Here is a 21,702-nt window from a genome sequence, read left to right as displayed (position 1 = left end):
AAAAGTCTATTTGACACTATGAGATTTCCTTTATTATATAATTAAGCCTAACTAAGATATGGAGCATTATAACTGTTTTACGTGCCAAGGAACATCGAAAATAATACATTACTCTTTTCTTTGTAAAATATGCCACTCGTGATACTTATATATTTTAGATATTAAAATAAATTTTATTTGAAAAATGACAAGATCGATTGCTTTAGAAAAGGGTTGTCATATTCAATTTAGAAAATAAGTTTATCTCCATTGTTTTGCTATGGCTACCTACCAAATTTTGGTAGAATATTTAGTACTTTTAATAGGAAATTCAGTATTGTGGCCATGTGGAATTAATTGCACTCATAAGTTTAATTTTTTTTTTTTTCAAAATTATTCATTCGACATCTCATTTTCAAAATTTATACTTATAAATCAATTGTATATACACAAATCAGAGATGGGAATCTAGTTTTTATACCCTCCACCATACTATGGAGGGTATATTACTTTTGTCATTCCGTTTGTAACTCCTCGAAATACTCATGTCAAACCCAACAAAGTATATATATTCTTGATCAGAGTAAAATTCTAAGACGATTTAGCCATGTCCGTATGTCTGTTTGTCTGTCCGTATGTCTGTCTGTTGTAATCACGCTATCTTTCGAACGAATTGAGATAGAAGGCTAACGTTTTGCACACATATTTATTTTGCCAGTAGGCAGGTTATGTTCGTGAATGAGCCATATAGGTCCATGTTTTCATATATATATTGTCTATGCAGGTCCAGGTCTTCTTATAGGCCCCATATACCAGTACCTTCCTATATTCAGTATTTTGAGGATTTATGTACAATACTCACCGAAATTGTTTGAGGTGTCGTATTTGAAGTTGGTAATGTGACAGAAAATTGTCTATGCAGGTCCAGGTCTTCGTATAGCTCCGATATAACGGTACCCCCTATGTACGGTATTTTGATGATTTTAGCTACATTATTCACAGTTTATTTGAAGTTTCGAATTTAAATATGGTAATGGCTTGTGACAAACAATGCCTATGTAGGTGCGCGTCGTACAGAACCTAATATAATGGCTATATTCGGTGTTTTTAAGATGTTAGCAGAATTTTTGTCGAATGTTATCTTTTTCGAGAATTTCCAAATTTGTTCTAAATGGTGGAGGGTATTCCAAGTTCGGCCCGGAGGGTATTCCAAGTTCGGCCCGGTTTTCTTTATAAAAAGTTTTCATGTCACATGTTCATAGAACGAGAATGGAGGCTCAGTTTTTGAGGCCCACAAAACTACATTATTCACCGAATTAATATTGCTTAAATTCTCTTCGAACATTTTTTCTTGCATTCTTTTGTTAAGGTTCGACATTCCATTTTGCCAACAAATTTCCATATTATTATTTATAAAAAACAACGAATTTCCATACAAATTTTATAAATATGCAAAATTTGCTAAAGCTCTTAATTATCGTAATTGAAATAAATCGCATAAAATTTGTAATTAATTTAAAAACTTAATTGTTGGCAATGTTAAATGAGCTATAAAATCATTCAGCAAAAGTTTCGATTTCAATTTTCTATTTCTCATTTTTCGTTTTTGTTTCCATTGGTCCAATGGACGGGCAACGGACACCGTATTGTTGGCCGCCAAACAAAAAGAGAAGTGATTTTGTTTAGAAATCGATAAAGAAAGAAGCTGCCGGCGCACGCACAACAAGTGGACGACCTAGAGACCATTCTATCAGACAATGAGCCATCCGACCACCATGCCATAGACATGTCTTATGGTTTTCTATTTTTTAATTTTCTATTTTTGTATTTCTTCTACTTTTTTCCCATTTGAAAACTGAATGAGATGAGCCAGCTTCTTCATTCCATACCAAAACAAACAAACAAACAAAAGTGGCAACAAAAAAGTTGCAAAGCTGCAAGCCAGCAGCTCAAATGTGTCTGACCTACAAACAGGTTTTCGTCTTCGGAATTGTGAAGACGGTACTGCTCTCGGGCAACTGTATTTCCTAAACGATTTGTTGACAGGCCATGCCATTCCATCGATAATGATTTCAAAGGTGAATGAATAAAGAATGATTTATGACACACATTTGGCATGTTTCGATTTCGATACTGTGGTATTTCTAGAATATAATTTATGCAGTTTTACAAAATTTGACACTCAAATCGTAAATTATGACATAGAATTCAAAAAATGGCCTTATTAAGGTTTCTTGGTATGGATGCATGGCTAAACGGACGTACAAGCAAATTATGCTGTCTTTAAAAGCACGGTAGAAGAATACAGGCATGGTACAATAAGGAGGTAAAACATCTTCGTTAAACTACAGAAATACAGCCCGCTTCCATCAGAATTATTCAAAATTATAGGCAACAAGTTGTTTTCATCTATTTGGTATTTTGTGTCCATTTCTAAAATGAGTCAAATAGCGCTAAAGGTGAATGGAGGCTCAGCTAGCTTCTTAATTCTACCATTAAAGTTGATTTCTTATATCTCTCTTCTACTAGTTTTGCTATTAAAAAAGTTCCATCCATGGTAATATTTAGAAGGAAAGGTCATTTGAAATAAGCTTTCCCGTTCCTGCATTTTCTGTATTTTACCTTGCCAGATTTCACTGCATAGAAAACAAGTTCCCATCTCGGAATTCATAAATATACATTTTGACAATGAGATGTTATCAAATGCATCATTTTGAAAAAGTTGTTGCATGACTTTACCTTCTTAATTCTACCATCGAAAATGGGACTATTAACATTCTAAACTGGCACAGGGTTCAACGATATTGAATTAATATATATTTTTTTAATCAATTTAGAATTTCATAGCAATTTTGAGGTCCCCGACGAAAATTTTGATGGTGTGACAATTTTTGTAGTCAAAAATAAGCTGTAACATACCACTGTACAATATCCAAAATTGGCATAGTAAAGGCCGCGAAAATACCAAGAGCTAAATGTATGGTGAAACAATAACGCCTCAAACTACAAGAGTTTTTAGCATATTAAAGGTATAATTAATGATGTTTTCAAAACGGCACTTGACAAACCAATCTAAAGAGGGGTTTATTTCTAAAAAAAATACAACAAACAAACAAATTACATGGCTTTTGTGACATATATTTCAAATTGTAACGGCAAATATTCGGCAAAAAACATGAAGTGGCACCAATACACTAACACCTAGCTAATTTCAAAAGAATAGATGACGCAGTACAATACGGGTTTGATTGTAAATTTCAAAATATTCGAACGCAGATTATTTTTAAAAATGTACATTTCATCATAATCAACTGTAGGGCTAGTATGCATATTTCTTATTCAAATAGTAGCTCTACTAAAGAATGAAAATTTCCCAAACAACACAATAATAAACACCCAAACAACACAATAATCATACCCACTTGAATTTACTGTCACTGGGATTATCAAAATACCGAATATCGGTCGGTATCGTTATATGTGCACTATAGGAAAACGTGGACCTAAATATTTAATGTTCTGCTACCGGAGCTAGAACCCATTATGAACTGCAAATACCAATTTTTAGACAAATCAGTGGAAAATATAGCAAAAATCATCAAAATACCGAATATCGGGAGGTACCGTAATATGGCGGCTATGCAAAAACGTAGACCTATACATACAATATTTCGCCACCGGAACTAGAACCAATTATTACCTACAATTACCAATTTTTAAAAATCATTAAAATACCGAATATAAGTACCGAGGTACCGTTATGTGGCGGCTATTCTAAAACGTGGATATATCTCATTTTCAATACCAACTATCCCAGACAGAATACAAATTGTTCTGTTAAACTTAGAATTTTATGCTTATCATGCTTATCATACTTTATGGGGTCTACTGTAACATATGTAGGGATGTTACAAACGGAATGACAAAGACAAAGTTGGAGGGTATAATAAAGTGAGACTACATACAACGCGTTTTTGACTGACTTAAGGCATCACCTGACTTCTTCGTAAATATCGATTTGCTCATATGATTACAATCCTTTTTAAAACTAACGCAAAAAATTATTTTTCTTAAAACTGTAAACATGAATTATAATTTTAACAAAATTTGAAAATTTTCGAAATTATTTTGTTTGTTATTCAAAACTATATATACAAATATACTCAGGTGATTGCTATCATGGTACAATAAGGAGGTAGAACAGCTTCGTAAAACTACAGAAATACAGCCCTGAGGCTATTCCCGCTTCCTGTCAAATTTGCATGCAAACAAGTTGTTTACATTTATTCAATATTTTTCCCTCATTTTTAAAATCAGTTAAACAGCGCGAAATATGTATGAAATGCCTGGATTTTCTTTGAAAAATATGATCTAAATAGTTCGATTTTTCAATTACATGGCAAAACTGGCGAATATCTTCAATGCGCGTCCCGCAAAGTACGCGTCTTCCAATCACTGATTTTGAAAATATTTTGTTTTTATTTTTAAAAACAATAAATACATACACAAAATTGGCAAAAGTCGGCCCACTTAGAAAAATTGTAATCAACTGGTACGTAACACCTGCTGTTACCTGTATTATTTTACTTTTGCCATGACAGTAACATTAACCAATTAAAATTATATTTTATGATTTCCCTTATTATACTAACAACTTCATCAAGTTTATAAAACTACAGTATTACATCCCAGAAGCTATACACATTTCCTATCAGAATTATCCCAACTGAAATGCAACAAGTTGCTTTCATTTATTTCATATTTTCCCTCATTTATGAAATCGATTAAAAAGCATAAGAGACGAATAATGTGTCTAGATTTTCTTTGTTCCATGGCAAAACAGGTTAATATCAATGGTAGAAGAATACAGGTAGATGCATCAACGCATGGGAACATTGATATGTCAAAAATTGTAAAATGTTTTGTCAAAAATAAGTAGATTTTTATATGTTTTATATGACACAGATCGGAGGTGTATTTTTCTATTTTTACAAATTTCAATAATTTTTCATTCAACTTTTCCAATTTCAAAATCTGTTTGACAGTTCATTGTCCCAGCAGCTGTAACGATGCGACTACCTGTATTCTTTTACCATGTTAATATCTGCAATGCGCACCCGAAAGTACGATTTTTTATTCATTGATTTTTATTTTTTTTTTATTGCAGACTTACCTAAATTTCAACGTAACATACACAAATATTCACCTTGTCCACTATGTTAAAATATTTTTTACACTCGTATTGCCCAAATACGCCTGGTTCATATCTTCAAATCTACCGACAAGTATCCTTGTCAAAATTCAAAAATTTTAACATAACAATTATGGTAGAAGAATACAGGTAGATGCATCAAAGCTTGGGAACAGTGATATGTCAAAAATTTCAATTCAATTTTAACGAATTCAAATAAATTTTCATTTAAAATTTTCAATTTCAAAATTGGTTTGACAGAACGATAAAAATTGTAGCAAGAAAACTCTTTGACAACCATTAGGGATGACAAGTTCGATAATACGCATGACATGATGTATAAACTAACCTTTATCGTTAAATATCAAGATTTTCACACTCCCATCTGTGGATTGAAATGTAAACATAAACAACAGCTGTTATTGTTTACAAAAACTATTCAAATGTCAAATGTAACCAGGAAACATCGAAGACGTGCCAACAAAAAATTCACCGTGGCCGACCGTGGGCAAGAGATTTGCCTTGCTCTTGAAACAATTCACAACAAAGTAAAAAAAGAAAACGCTTCGCCACAGAAGTGCATCCCGCGTATTTATATAATATGTTAGTGGAAAATAGTTGACGAAATCCAATATCGGAACAGAGCAAAAGCACCAAATTTTGGATTTGAACGACAAACTTATTATATAAGAGCTAGTGTTACGTGTTAGGGTGAAGAAAGGGTGACAACGGCCAAGATGTTGTCGTCCAAAGTAGGTGTTCGTCTAGTGGTGGAAGCCAAACACCAGGTACTGTTGTTCTCAGTACCTAGTCAAAAGATAACGAGGCGTTTCCTCACACCCATGTCAGCATATGAAAAGAGAATTGAATCTAAAAAATTGTTGCCCGATAAAGTTCAGAAGGCCACCACACAAGACCTGGAGAATTTGTATCATGCCATTAAGAATTACAAGCCCTCTCCTGTAAAAGCCCAAACATCTGGTGGAGGTGGTTTATTTGGAAGATTTTTAAAAAAGGAACAAGCTGCACCAAAAATTGAGCTGCTCAACGAAACTGCACCAAAAGGGCTGTATATTTATGGAAGCGTCGGAGGTGGTAAAACAACACTTATGGATATGTTCTATGACTGCTGTGTAGACGTAGGTGAAAATGGTATAAACCTGTTTCAAAACACCTTGACACAACGACTTGTTTTTCCACATTACAGATTCCCAAAAAGCAACGTGTACATTTTAATTCGTTCATGTCTAATGTGCATTCTCGCATTCATCAGGTGAAACAGGAACGTGGTCCACAAGATCGTGCTTTCAATTCGGAAAAACCGTTGCCATTTGATCCCACCCTTCCGGTGGCTGAAATGATTGCCGCCGAATCGTGGTTGATATGTTTCGATGAATTTCAAGTGACAGACATAGCTGATGCTATGATTTTGAAAAGTCTTTTTACCCATCTCTTTAACGAGGGCATCGTGTGTGTGGCTACCAGTAATCGTCATCCTAATGATTTGTATAAAAATGGTTTACAACGCAGTAATTTTATACCTTTCATTGGAGTTCTACTTAATCGTTGCAATGTTTCGGCTTTAGATAGTGGTGTGGATTATCGACGTATAGCACAATCGGGGGATACGAACTATTTTGTGTAAGTGCATGGTAAAAAATATCTTTACTTTATGGATAATAGTTGTTACATATATTGTGCATTTTTTTAAAATTGCGAAAATTAAGAATTACACCTACTTACACATAAAGATACATAAGGATATTTGCCAACATTAATCTATTAACTTCTCTTCTTATTTTTAGTATTTCCAAAACAGATGCAAAGGCTCAAATGGAACGAATGTTTAAAATTTTATGCTCGCAAGAAAACGATATCATTCGACCACGTACCATAACTCACTTTGGACGTGATTTAACATTTCAGCGTACCTGTGGACAAGTTTTAGATAGTACATTTGAAGAATTATGTGATCGGGTAAGGATCTGTATGCTTAATTTATATCAATCGCAATATTCACAAACATTTGTTTCATTTGAACTCTAGCCCCTGGGAGGAAGTGATTATATACAGATAGGACAATTTTTCCATACTGTGCTGATACACAATGTACCTCAAATGACACTGTTAATTAAATCACAAATGCGTAGATTTATAACTCTCATCGATACGCTATATGACAATCGTGTACGTGTCGTAATTTCTGCCGAAGTTCCTCTAGATCAATTGTTTAATTTTAGTGATAAACCAGATGGCAAGCCGTTAGCGGATGAGCAACGCATGCTTATGGACGACTTAAAGTTGACAGTGGTAAGTAAAATATATTTGAAATAAGATGGTCAAATTTAAGTTACAAATCCGTGTCTCTTTGTAGAATGATACATCGGCAAGTGTTTTCACTGGCGAGGAGGAAATGTTTGCCTTTGATCGAACCCTATCTCGTTTATATGAAATGCAGCAAAAGGAATACTGGGAACAATGGGCCAAACATCGCTAAATCAAGGGTACAACTTAATTCCAAAATATAATAAAACTGTATTAAAGCACGTCACAAAATTTTCTTTAGTACTTACCATAGTTAAAAAATGTTTTTATGCGTTCTACATTTTATGTGTTTCATTATAACGACGATGACGCTCTAGAAAAACCTCATTGATTTTCCAATATACTTATAATAGTTAATTTTATATTGACGATTTTATCAACAATTTTCAAATTAGAAAAATGCTACAAATGTAATTGACAAATAAAAGTCTTAATTAAAAAAAAAAAAAAAAAACATTAATGCTCTAGGGTTAAAGTTTGCAGTGAAAGAAAAGAACGAGATACGCTATCACACTCTCACCACTGTTCGAAGCATTTCGCCGTTGGTTGGCCTGATGAGCCCAGACATTGTTGGTATGGATAGCTTACATGGGAAGTGCTTTGGAAAGTAGAGAAAAGAGCTATTAGAAAAAGATAGGTTTTAGAGCTTAAGTAGAACAAATTAAAGCAAATAAAGTCCTAAACATGTGATTTTCGCCCTAACAAAGACAAAACTCAATAATATTTCAATTTTGTTTTTCACAGCATGTAATAGGAAAATTTCATAATTTTTTTTATTATTTTATAATACTCAAACTATTAAGCAACTGTAATTCATTTTCTGCATTTTTAAGAAGCTTTCACATTCCTATGAAATATTTAAAATATAGCAATTATTTTATCTTCATACAAAATATGAAGTTAACATTTTCTTACAACATATCAAATTCATTTGGAATATTAATTTTGAAAATTAAAATATCAATTCATCAAGTAATGTATTAGGTGAATGCAAAGCATTATTAACGCTTTGTGCCATGCAAAACATCATTGCCTTGTTGTTTTTCCATTTCAAATTTATATTTTAGTTCTTGTAGCTCCAAAGACCTCATTTTGATCATATTCTTTTCTCGCAACAACTCCTCCATAGCTCTGTGATGGCGTTCATTTTCTTTTTTTGTCTCTTTTTGTATTTTATAAATGTCATTTAAGGTGCTGAAGATACGGTTAAAACAATGGACAGTTTTATTTTCTAACTTTGATTGTTTACTAGGGATATCTTGAGCATTTTGTGAAGTACTTGATTCACGCGAAGGAAACCCTATCAGATCTTCTTTAATTGAAGTATCACTTAATACGGTGTTTTCATTCTCCTGTGAAGATGGCACTCGTTTGCGTTTAGGCAAGGGACTTTCATTGCTATTGGAACGGCAACTGTCCGTTGAACTGTTCGAATCATCGACTCCAAAAACTATATTACATAAGGAGGTGTCATCGATCACATCATCTTCCTCGAGATTTTTTTTCGCAGGTGATGGTAAACGTTTTTCTGCAATACCTAATAAATTAAGAAGCTCTACTTCGGTCTTTGTCGTTATTAAGTGCCTGTAGACGGAGACCTTTTTGCGTACATATATTTTCCAGTCGTTCCAAGTCTGGAAAGAAAAACACACATAAATATGTATGTAGCCTAGTCAGGGGATACGAACTTTTGTACGTAAGTATCAAGTTAAAACTGTATTATATACGGGGTGAGATAAAAAGGCTGCGAAAAGGTCAAACACCATAATTTTTAAAATTTTTTTAAGTTATTGAATGAAAGCAAATAATGTCGGAAATAGCATCAAATTTTAGAATAAGTTAAGATTTGTTCCAATTGGTCACCTTTGGCACGAATTGTGGCCTTCAAACTGCCAATGAAACCGTCACACGCTGCCCAAATGTTGCTCTGCGGTATTTTGGCCCATTCCCGGCGAAGCGCTTGCTTCAGGCAATCGACTCTTTGGCATTTTTTAGTGCCAACCATGCTTTCCAAAATACTCCAGACATAATGGCCACCAAATTCTCCGGATACTAATGCGCTGGAAATGAAGCGAGAAACCTCATTTTGTAACCATTCTTGTGTGGCGCGTGCTGATTGCGATGGTGCTGTGTACTGATGGAGTGCCCAAAGGTCTGCGGCCAAAATGTTTGCGTGCCCAAGGCTTTAATACATCCTCCAGAATATTTTTGCGATAATATTCGGCATTTATTCTGATGCCACGGTCGATTAATACGAGCGGAGAGCTACCATTGCCTGTTATGTCGGCCCACACCATCACCATAGCCGGCGCGTGAGTTCTGGTGGCCAAACGAAGGGCACATTTTCAGCTGCCCTTATTGGCAAGTAAACACGATCATTTTGTATGTTTACAAACTGCTGGACAACGAATGTTTTCTCATCGGAGAAAAGCAAATTCGGCAGTTCACCACTTTCGGCCAAGTGAAGCAACTCTTTAGCTCTTTGAGTTTATTTTCTTTCTGTTGCGGTGTAAGTTCTTGCACTTTTTGGAATTATAGTGGCTTTACCCCGAGCTCATTTGTCAATATTGGCCTCACGAGGCATTTTTCGGCCACTGCGACCCAGGTTTCGTTCAAGTCGCTTCATTACTTTTCTGCTGATGTTGCTGTTTTCTTCCGTCCACTTCCTCGACGTCGCGCTAAGCTACCAGTATCACGAGCGATGGTACGAGACACAAAAGATTTATTTACATTTAAATGCTGGAGTGCTCTAAGGATGACCTCTTGTGGGTTTCCAACCAAATATTAAGAAATCACACTGTTACGATTGAATTCCATCACGAATAATTTTTTTCGGGAAAATTCTCATCAAAATGCTTTTGTATGCTTGTAAACAATATAATGAGCTGTCACTGGAGTAATTTTAACAGCTGTCGGACGAGTGGCTTAGTAATGACAGCAGTCTAAAATTGGTTGCAGTTTTTTTCATCTCACCCTGTACTAAAAATAACAATCCTAGTTTAGCTATAACTATCGGATCGATCTGAATTAACTCCCAAACCTAACTCCCAAACCGGGTTCGGCATCTAGCATAATGATACATCATTCGAAAGGCTATTTCTTAAGCTTTCATTTTATACCGAACTTTCGGTTCAAAAAATCGAAAAACCGGTTATGAATACCTCGTAAAATGTACATATTTGTAATCAGGAGGCCAAGATATATCTATGGTATAAATTTTCGATTGATCTGAGAGCTATAGCTATATTAGAATAAAAGGCTTTTTAATATATCCAAAAATTGCAATAAACCCAATTTATGATTTCCATACTTGTTGTGATTGGTCATTTATGAGGGTTGACACGGAAGAAGACTTGTATGTACGTCTATTTTCAGTAGTTTACCTTTTTCCATGTGGCGGTCTCTTTAAAGGGCGGTCCATTTGCATTGAGTTCAACTGTAAGCTTGCTCCAAAACTCATCAGACTCTTTTTTCTTGCCTTTCGGAAATCCATTAACCATTTCGGGGTGTTCCTTCATACGTTTAACAAGAATGTCACTTTGTGTTTGTGATTTTCGAATCCTCCTTATAAAACAAACCAGACAGAGAATCCATTTTAAAATCACTATTCACCCAAGAAATATATTAATACCTACATGTTGATCATCGGTGTTATTTTATATTCCACTGTCGAAAAGAATTCGTGTCCATGAAACTATCAATATTTTCCACTGTCGAAAAGAATTCGTGAAAATAAAAACTCACCAACTATTCGGATATTTTCCGTGTCTCCGTTGTTAGGAATGCCGAAATCGGTTACAAATTACTCAACGGGCTAATATGTCAAACAGTTTCAGTCGTTTACAGTAGTGGATATAACAAATATAATTTCCTCGCACATCATGGTATAATTATTACAGGCAGCAGCAAACCCCAGCTGATTTGACTCTATACAACTAGTGTCAAATTCGGTGTGACGTTTTGTGATTTAATTCCATTTCTTGATATACAGACATGTCCCAAGAACGAATTCAGTACGAAAGTGATCTTAATTTCGTATTTAGCTTCTTCAGAAAATGTAAATCGCAATTTTTCGGTTTGAAATCATATTTGTTTTTGCAAGTGAAGTTGTATTTTTATGAAAACTTGTGACTTTAAAACAGGGCAAGGCAGACAGCCTCAGAATTTTTTTGTGATTGTATGTGTTTTGAAATAACAAAATATTGTATTGTGTTTTTTGCCTGACTTTACAGAGTGACAAATAATTTGTTATCTTTAAATTTTCTGTTTTCAAAACAACTTAGTTGGTAAAAAATTAATATTTTGACAGATAATTCGGAGATATATTTGTATAATTATTTCAATTATGATTCATTTTAAAATTAAAAAATATATAAGTTGACATTTTCAGAATTTTTTATAAAATCTTGATGTTATTTTTGTTTAATAATTTCGGACATAACATGCTAACCATCTAAGTTGACCCTTTAAAACGTAATACCGATTTCCACAGGCTGGCAAATAGTCGTAGAATTTTATGCTGATCAGAAAATCATATCCAGCGTTGGGTTCTAAAAGATTATTTTTATGAATTACAAATTCATTTTTCCTAAAATTGACTAAGAATGTCATTCCATAGAAATCGGAGGATATCAAAATGTCTAGTAGTTTAGAAGGACGATTAATTTGTCGGTCAATATGAAATGAATTCCTACTCATAACATGTGAATCCTTATACAAATTCTATCAAACAGGAATCAATCAAAAATAAATCTTATCAGTTGTAATTTTTACAATTTTGAAAATATTTGTTTCAAATATGTAGTAAGATATATTTATGTGCTCAATATTTCTTACGGTGTATTCATAGAAATATCCGACAGCCAGCGATGCCAACTTAGTGCTTTTCGCGCTATTTATGGTGCTTTTTAGACCCCCCAAAACGCCAAAATAGTGGGCATAGCGCGAAACGGAAAAAAAGCACTGTACGTACGCTTTTCATCTCTTCTGTTGGTGCTTTTAGCGGTTTTTAGATTTTAAAATGTGACAATGTTTATACATTCGAATATTTTGATAGTATGGCATCTACTTACACAAGTTTTTTACTGCAAATTCTTTACTTGTCTCTCATGAAGTTCTTTTGTTTACATGTAACTCTTTTTTAATAAACTAAAATAAAACGATGAATTTTGTGTATTATAAATCAATTGAAGGAAAAGAAAAATGAACGAGAAAAAAAATGTAAGTTCATAGATGGCACATTTTTTTCAATGGAATTGTCTGAAATTTTACACAAGTATTTTGTGAGTGAGTATTTTACACCCTGAAACAGAATTGTCCATATAGGTCCACAATATCGTATATCTTCCATATATCGTCACCTTCCATTAATGGGTATTTTTATAACAATTTTTTAATGGATTTTAATTTTAAATACCAAAGCGTGGACGTATACATGCAATGTTTCGCCATACGAACGAAGACCCAGTATGACCTACAAATACCAATTTTCAGATAATTCCGTGAAAAAATGTGGCAAATATCGGGAGGTACCGTTATATGGGGATTAAAGCAAAACGTAGACCGATATATCTCATATTCATTACCAACCATCCTAGACACAATACAAAGTATTCTGCTAAATTTTGACGCTCTACGTCAAATAATGTGGCCTGTATGGTGATTTCAACAGACAGACGGACATCGTTAAATACACATTAGGTGTCTACGGCGAATATTTAGGGTCGTTATAAACGGAAAAACAAAGTTAATATACACTCCTTTCCAAGGTGGAGAGTATAAAAAAGTGTTTTATTGACAATTTTAGTATTTTGGTTAGAAAAAAATACATAAGGAAAGTTTTTACGCCATTTACGCTTTTCTGGTTTTTAATTACGCTTCTAGCTCTCAAAATGTTGGCAACACTGCCGACAGCACCATCCTCATCGACTGCTCGAATAAAACTAAATATTCTCCCAAAACCAATTTGACAGAAAATTCAAAACAATAGGTGTGTCTGGTTACTTTTCCTGCAGGAATTGTCCAGCAACATCTTTCTGAGAGAGTAAGGTAGTTTTATCATAGACAAATGAAAATATAGACAACGAAATGCTCTCACCGTTTATCTTCGAAAAAAATCGGATCAGCAGATGTCGTCCATATCGTTTCAGGGGTTTGAGTGGGAATTTTGAAGTCACTCAATTCAAAAATGTTAAAAATAACAAAAACTGTAGGATATTTGTCAGTTGAAAATTATTTCATAATAAAAGAAATGTAAAAGTACGTGATGACATCGAAAAATATGGGAATATTCCAGTGGAATTCTTGAAATGCGATAAAATGTGTTTTCGAAGTCGAGTGGCTTGAACGCGTAAATCAGCATGTTGAGTATGCAAAACATGCTGAGAGCCATCTGGAAAAAAAAAGACAAAACTAACTTTTCGTTGTCTATATCTTTATTTGTCTATGGTTTTATTCTCTTTTCCAAGGAAATTGCGAAAAGTAAACAGACGGTATTCCTGCAGAAGCTTGCAATTAATCAGCTGATTTGTCAAAACAAACCAATTTGTCCCCCATTAAAAAAAATTAAACGAAAGGAACAACCACCAATTTCACAAGTTTTATAAATAAAAAGGAAATTGACAATAAAATAAAAATATGAGCAATAAAAGGAAAATAGATTTGATGTGTTCCGCGGAGACTAAAAGACTAAAGACTAAAATTTTGTACACGTGTTTATTTCAAAGACCTTCTATGTCTTTGTTTATTTTTCCAGTAGGCAGGTCAAGTTCGCAAATGGGCCATGTAGGTCCACGTTTTCGTATAGCCCCCATATAGCGGTACCTCCCAATAATCGGTATTTTGATGATTTTAGCGACATTATTCACCGGAATTGTTTCAAATTACGTATTTAGAGTTCGTAATGGGAACTACAGTCTGTGACAGAAAATTGTCTATGCAGGCCCAGGTCTTCGTATAGGCCCCATATAACAGTACCTCCCTATATTCGGTTTATGTACAATAGCCACCGAAATTGTTTGAGATGTCGTATTTGACGTTCGTTATGGATGCTATAGCCTGTGACAGAAAATTGTCTATGTTGGTCCAGGACTTCGCACAGCTCCGATATAACGGTACCTCCCTATATACGATATTTTGATGATTTAAGCTACATTGCTCACCGTTTATTTCAAGTTTCGAATTTGAATATGGTAGTGGCTTATGACAAACAATGCGTATGTAGCTTCACGTCATATATACCCCAATATAACGGCTATATTCGGTATTTTTAAAATTATAACAGAATTTTTTAGAGATTTTATTTTTTTGAAAATTTCCAAATTCGTTCCAAATGGTGTTCAAAGTTCGGCCCGGCCAAACTTACTGCTTTTAATCCTTTTTTTTTTGTGAAAATTACCAAATTTGTTCCAAATTGTGTAGGGTATTCAAAGTTCGCCCCGGCAGAAATTACAGCTTTTTACTTGTTAACGTATACTGTCCAGTCACACCATGTCTTTTTCCACCCATTGCCATCTTTGGTGGGTGGTTACGAGGAATTTTGTTTTTCGGTAAGCAGTGACAAACTTGATTCTGCAACCACTCGATCACTTTCGACATAGCTCCTCTAAAATCTATGGCTCTTACAATTTTTTCTTGTGCTGAATCCCTGTGCCTGCCCCTAAAATATTAATTAATGATTAATTGATTAAACAGCATTCCACAATACATATTTTACATATATTAAGATAGTTTAATTTTTTGCCCGGTCCGCGTTGCCGGCCCCTACTTTTAGTCTTTAATGCATATTTTTTAAGCATTATAGAATTATGAAAGCGGCACAATTTTTATTATAAGTAAAATAACTCCATAGTAATTTCTAAATAGAAATAAACATTCATGGGAAAAATTATAATAGATAATAATCTACCGTCGGTTTTAGATATTTTGAATAGCCTGATCTTATTTTTCAGCCTAAGGCTATAATTGAGTGTTAAAAACCTGTATGATATAGAACTTCTATAATAATTTCCAATGTTAAGAATACCGTGCTGCGTGGTATTTAGTTTTGTCCACCTCATAATTGAGGGCGAAATGATTTCAAAATAGTCAAAGATAATTGCTTTTTTACACCCATTACCGTGAAATATTAATTAATTTATTTTTGTCATTTAAATTGTGAGTTGGAGAACACATAAAGTCCATATTTTTCATCATAGTATAATTCAATAACGAACAAAAAATTAATATTCGTGATTTTTTCATGTTTCTGCCACAATTTGATATTTTGGAGTTTATGGCATGTAGATGTTAATCCCACATCTTCGTTCCCAACCAATATTCTCTTGGGAGTTTCAAATTCAATAGTATATCAAATTTTCTTTTCTGACCAAACATTGGTTAGGAAAGCGGATTTGTGGGTACACTAATGTGAGAACTATACTCGAATAAATGCCTATGTGGACAATTATCTGAGGGACGATTCTCTACCCCAGAGTTGCCTAAATACAATTTTTTAGCCAAATCAATTGATGAATGTGGTCAAGACCAAGATGGACTCTACTCCGAAAATTGAAAATATTATGAGAAGAGGTTTTTTACACCCTTAGAAACAAAGATGCCAAATAAAGGCCTAAAAATGAAAAAAATGTCGAAGACCCCGAACACGGCTTAAATTATATGATGGTTATACCAAAACATGATCATATTATGCGAGGATGGTATCTTATCAAATTAAAATGAGTGTGAGAAAAAAGTGGTTAAAATGTAAACAATACTTGAAATAGGGTTGTACCCTTATCCGGGGGTCATATATCATGACCTGCAAAAGCGATTTAAGACATCTTGAAAGTTTAGGAAGAATTTCTTTCTTTTTTCCTAAATGTCCAATTCGCCCTACCATTTTGCACCCTTTATATTCGGTATTTCACTGACTGCAGTTCCAATGAATTGCATTTTTAGTTCTCATTGGGCGGATTATTGCCATATGAAAGATGTAGGTCCACGTAGGTCACTCATTTTATTTTTAATATTATTCATTCAGATTTCAAGGCAATAAAAAATGTTCACTTCAATATAGTATGTCAAATTGAAAAAAATCACACCAAAAAGAAATTTTTTATTAATATTTTTATTGGATACCATTCCAAAATTGTATGAATTGTCAAGCCGTTCTTTAGTTATACCTTATGTAATTTTTTCCCCGATTTGAGAATTTTTGCAATGAGATCTCTTTTTTCAAGATTTTTAGAAATTTTGACTTAAATTTGGTGTGACCGCGTTAAATTATTTCGATAACATCTATTTCGTTTCGCCACCACATAATTTGGTACTACACTTCAATGTAACCCGGCTTCTATTTCAGTTCTCAAGAAATCGAGTCAAAATAAATTGGTATTAATATTCGAATCAAAAAGAAAAAAAATATTATAAAAAACACTACAAATGTACATTCGAAAAAAGTAAGTCAAAATAGAAAAAAAAAAAAAAAAAAACATACAAAATAAAACATTACGATTGTACATTTCAGAAGTCAAAATGAAAATGTTAATATATCACATTTTTACGCGATTTTTTTGAATATTATCCTTTTCGGAAAAGAGACAATTCAGAATTTGTATGAATCGTTAAAATCAGATCAGCGGTTCTTGAGTTATAAGCGTAGTAACTAACACAACTTACATTTATATATATAGATGTAAATTTAATTGTGAATTTGTCATCAAGACAACTTTGTTATTACTTAAAAGTGTTTTGAAGTCACAAGTTTCCATAAAAATACAATTTCATTTGCAAAAACAAAAATGGTTTCAAACTGAAAAAATCTTGCGTTTTACGATTTTTGAAGAGGCTAAATACCAAATTGAAATCACTTTCGTACCGAATTCGTTCCTGTGATTTGTTTGTACTTCTGCAAAAAGAGTCTATTCGAAAATGGATAATCATATGGAAAGCAGTTCATTGCCATTATATCAACATAAAGTGTGGTCACATGAATTCAGTAAATGTTACGTTAAAAGATATAAGGAAGATAGTCCGACCTTTTGCTTATCGGGCAGTTCATATATAATTGAAACATGTTATAACGAAAAACGACTTATTTGTCCTGCACCATAATATTTTTTGTCTATCGGAAAGATGTAAAAATCGGCCTTAAAGTTTTTACTATCAAAATGAAAAGTCTTTACCCTGTTTATTACACTATGTGATAAGATCACTTCACACCCACACATACATACAAACATACCGATAATGCGTGTGTGTTTTTATTGTCAACCTATTAGACTGGCCACATTTCTTCTGATCAAAATATAATATTTTTAGTTCATAGTTCTTTAGTTGAAAATTAGGAAAAAACATTGGAACAAAATGAAAGTAAATGCAATTCTTCCCTTCGGTGAGTAAAAGTTTCTTCCATAGGTGTAAGGAACATATGTATGTATTGTCACTAAATCAAAATATAAACAAAACATTGCAGACGCTGAACTATTGAAGGTGACAATTTCCTTGAGGCAACTCGAAGAAATCTCTAAAGAAATTTCATCGCGTGGTAAAGTAAGTGGTCTCAATGAGGTGGTCTGGGCACTGAAGGCACTAACACTTACCGATCTTACCACGTTGGCCGGTGATGATACTGAGGCTAATGTACGACGACTTTGTCATAGAGCTGCCTATCCATTCCCTTTGCATTTATTGGAGAATTGTGTGGAGCCCAGTTTATTAAAACAAATCCACACTGGAGCTGTATGTGTTTATCCAGCAAGAGTTGCGGACGCCCAACGTTGTTTTGAACAATTGAAAGCGAATGTACCAATTGCAGCTGTAGCAACAGGTTTCCCCACCGGCCAGTATGGCTTGAAAACGCGCTTAGAGGAAATAACATTTGCTATTGAATCGGGTGCCAAGGAAATTGATATTGTCATAAATCGTCAATTGGCATTGACGGGACAATGGAAGAAGCTATACGATGAAGTGTGTGAAATGCGTAAGGCCTGTGGGGATAAGGCTCATTTAAAAACTATTTTGGCCATAGGAGAATTGGGATCTATGGAAAATGTAAGTGCCTATGCAATTATACATATTTTTTCCATTTTTTTTTTTATCAATAGCGAATACATAAGTGCAAGTAATTTAAGGACATTTCGTTTCCGTAATAGAAAAGCGCAGGACATGTCACAGAGAAAGGGGATTGCATATAAAATACACCGCAATTTGCATAGTTCATATTAGTGGAAAAACAATAAAATTCCGACCTATGTGTTTTATTGTTACACTTACAGCCATCCACATATGTTATATTTTAATATTGTCATTGAACTTACTTCCCATATTTTATATAACTTCAACGTTTTGAGAGGACACCACAGATGCAAAGTAAAACAACTTCTACTACCAGAATATAACATACGTGTTAGGTTTACCGTGATTTAAAATAATCCTCCATTAATAATACAAAAATAAGTTATTCGTTAAAAGATATATAAAGTCCATGTTTTTCATTTAAAAAATTATTCGTCTTGAACAAATCCGAATAACTTACATATTTTTTATTTTTAGGTATACAAAGCTTCTATGGTTTGTATGATGGCTGGTGCTGATTTCATTAAAACATCCACCGGCAAAGAATCTGTAAATGCCACAATACCCGTTGGTCTGGTAATGATATGGGCTATACAAGACTTTCAAAGAAAAACAGGACATATTGTTGGCCTTAAACCAGCCGGTGGTGTGCGCACCGTACGTGAAGCTATTACATGGATGACTTTGGTTAAGGAAACCTTAGGAAATCAATGGTTGCAACCTGCCCTATTTCGTTTTGGTGCCTCTGGTTTATTAGACGACATTGAAAAGGTAGTACGCAAAGGTTTAACAGGCGAAGAAGTCAAATCTGGACCAGTGGCAGCCTATTAAATATGACGTGCAATTAGTGTTTTGTTTATAATTTCGTTTGTTATATTTGTAAAGTAAATGTAATTTTTGTGTTCTACTAAATATTATACATTACAAATATATTTGGATCATTAAAGAAGTTGTGTATATATGTACATTTTATAAGTTAAATGACTTTAAATTTTATTTTCTTTGCATAAAATTTACAATCGCCTTAAGGAAGTAAAATCTGTAATTAGTGGTATTTGGATTGCAGCTGCTGCTATTAAATCCTCTTCGCCCTGATTAAGATAATCCTCATGTTGACCATGCTCCGCATCGTTTTGAGGTTTGTTGTCGAGTTTATTGGTTCTATCAGGAACCTTCATATCCACAGCGAAAAAAGTGTCATCAAAGTTGATGCGATTGCGTTCGTCGTTCATCAGGTATACATCTTTAGGTACTTGCATGGCTTGTTTATTGCCAGGCGATGATAATTGCTTTTCATAGTTATTCAGCCATTTGATGTTGATGTGTTTGTTGGCAGCATTAAATTTTTTAGGAGATTTTTTAGGTTTTGTATCATAAAAATTCTTAGCAACAGAGTCTGAGTCTTTAGGCTTGGGAGGTGGGCTAAACATATCCATTTTACGACTTTTGCCATCAAGTTGTTTCACTTGATGGGTTTCTTCACTATCGTCATAATCGAATAATGGTAAATAGAAGTTATAAGGTTGACTGGGCGGCTGCATATATTGCATAGGCACTGCAACTTGTTGGCTTTCTGATGAAGGCAGATCAATTTGTTTGGCATCAAGATGGGGTTTGAATATTTCACTTGCCCTCCTTAAAAGTGCCTCCAAACGTTCTATCGTTATCATATGTGAATGCATTGGATGTAAATCTTCCTTTTGAGGATTTTTATTACTACGCGATGGAGGTGGCGTACCTTCTAAAATACCCACATACGCGATAAAGAACACCTTAAAATAAAAACACATTTAGTTAATTGTTTTCTAGTTACACTTATAATATTTGTCACTCACTAAAAAAACTTTGAAAAACATTTTTGGAATTGCTTTCCTTCTTTATCTCTGTCGATGTTGCGTTCGTTTTATGTAATCCACGTTTAACTCCGCTGGTCACTGCTGTAGTAAATCTAGATGCAAACCACAGCCACATTTATACCACAAAATGCTATGTGCCATCATAATGATGTTTAAACGGAAGCTCGGAAGTCTTCGTTTAAAAGCACACAAACTCACACACGCATACCTCCAACATAGATATCATTACTTCGGGATGCTTGGAGAAAAACAATGCATTGAAAAACAGGTAAATAGTGGCTGAAGTGAACTGTAGGTGATTGTAGGATACCCTATATCAATATTTAAGATTTCCAGTTGTTTTTAAATTTTAATTAATTGCATTCAATACTCTCAGAAAAATGACAACTTTCCAGGTTAAATAATTAGGACAAGAATATTGTGAAATATTTATCAGGAAATATTTCACCTTTTTAAGCTCGTATTTAATTGGGTTAAGTTCCAATGAAGTTTTGATTGAAAACAGAGAAAATGAATGAAAGGTCAACATTTCATTTCAAAATCATATTCTATATATCTCTAAAGTTTAATTTCGCTACAAAAACTGCTGATTTTTTTCGAACCATACGTTGCAATAAACATTTTGAAAACACAAGAATTTGAATTTCTGAAAATTTTCTTATTATTGAAAAGAATACACACACCTAAAGAAAAAATGTTGACCTATTAAGCCAAGAAAGTAAAAAAAAAATAAAATCATAGCCCTACCTTGAGTTTATAGTACCATGGGCTACACAGGGTGAGATAAAAAAACTGCAGAAAGTCAAACGTCATAATTTTTACATTTTTTTCAAATTTTAGAATAAGTTTAGATTTGTTCGAATTGGGCACGAATTATGGCCTTTAAACGGCCAATGAAACCGTCACAAGCTGCCCGAATGTTGCTCTGCGGTATTTTACCATCGGCTGTTATGGCGGCCCACACCATCACCATGGCCTGCGCTTGAGTTCAGCTCACGAGCCATTTTTCGGCCACTGGAACGCGGGTTTCGATCAAGTCGCTTCTTTACTTTTCGAACCATTTCTTCCGTCCAGTTCCTTGACGTCGGGCTACGCTACCAGTATCACGATAACCAGTGATGGTACGAGACACAAACGATTTATTCATATTTAAATGCTGGAGTGCTCTAACGATAGCCACTTGTGTTTTTCCAGCCAAATATAAAAAATCACACTATCACGCTTGAATTCCATCACGAATAACATTTTTTCTGGAAAATTCTCACCAAAATGCTTTTGTACGCTTGTAAACAATAT

General features: G+C 34.0%; 4 protein-coding genes across 6 annotated transcripts; 2 read left to right on the top strand and 2 right to left on the bottom strand.

The window, feature by feature from the left end:
- Positions 1-5,603: 5,603 nt before the first annotated feature.
- Positions 5,604-7,949, top strand: LOC101894772 (putative ATPase N2B). Its single transcript, XM_005188810.4, has 5 exons — positions 5,604-6,309; positions 6,378-6,811; positions 6,976-7,147; positions 7,217-7,480; positions 7,545-7,949. The coding sequence occupies exons 1-5, from the start codon at positions 5,908-5,910 to the stop codon at positions 7,665-7,667; spliced, it is 1,395 nt and encodes a 464-aa protein (XP_005188867.2). The 5' UTR covers positions 5,604-5,907; the 3' UTR covers positions 7,668-7,949.
- Positions 7,945-11,624, bottom strand: LOC101895797 (uncharacterized). Of its 3 annotated transcripts, XM_005188816.4 has the most exons (4): positions 11,240-11,624; positions 11,131-11,161; positions 10,879-11,059; positions 8,132-9,129 (listed from the first exon to the last, which is right to left on the bottom strand). In XM_005188816.4, exons 2-4 carry the CDS (start codon positions 11,139-11,141, stop codon positions 8,497-8,499), a joined length of 825 nt encoding a protein of 274 aa, XP_005188873.2. In that variant the 5' UTR covers positions 11,142-11,161; positions 11,240-11,624; the 3' UTR covers positions 8,132-8,496. The 3 variants fall into 3 exon arrangements, 2 of the variants coding, with proteins under 2 accessions (XP_005188873.2, XP_019894230.2); XR_009341877.1 differs by lacking the exon at positions 8,132-9,129 and adding an exon at positions 7,945-8,093 and having other exon boundaries at positions 11,131-11,599; XM_020038671.2 differs by having other exon boundaries at positions 8,134-9,129; positions 11,131-11,621.
- A 5,807-nt stretch (positions 11,625-17,431) lies between these two features.
- On the top strand, positions 17,432-19,531 carry LOC131800352 (deoxyribose-phosphate aldolase-like). Its single transcript, XM_059120409.1, has 3 exons — positions 17,432-17,867; positions 17,949-18,526; positions 19,028-19,531. The coding sequence occupies exons 1-3, from the start codon at positions 17,840-17,842 to the stop codon at positions 19,379-19,381; spliced, it is 960 nt and encodes a 319-aa protein (XP_058976392.1). The 5' UTR covers positions 17,432-17,839; the 3' UTR covers positions 19,382-19,531.
- LOC131801596 (uncharacterized) lies at positions 19,458-20,709 on the bottom strand. Its single transcript, XM_059120410.1, has 2 exons — positions 20,386-20,709; positions 19,458-20,322 (listed from the first exon to the last, which is right to left on the bottom strand). Exons 1-2 carry the CDS (start codon positions 20,404-20,406, stop codon positions 19,564-19,566), a joined length of 780 nt encoding a protein of 259 aa, XP_058976393.1. The 5' UTR covers positions 20,407-20,709; the 3' UTR covers positions 19,458-19,563.
- Positions 20,710-21,702: the final 993 nt, after the last annotated feature.

Source organism: Musca domestica, unplaced genomic scaffold, assembly GCF_030504385.1.
Source record: "Musca domestica strain aabys unplaced genomic scaffold, Musca_domestica.polishedcontigs.V.1.1 17, whole genome shotgun sequence".
In the NCBI taxonomy this organism is placed as follows: domain Eukaryota; kingdom Metazoa; phylum Arthropoda; class Insecta; order Diptera; family Muscidae; genus Musca; species Musca domestica.
Note: the sequence above shows the minus strand (reverse complement) of the source record. Positions and strands in the feature narration are given on the sequence as shown.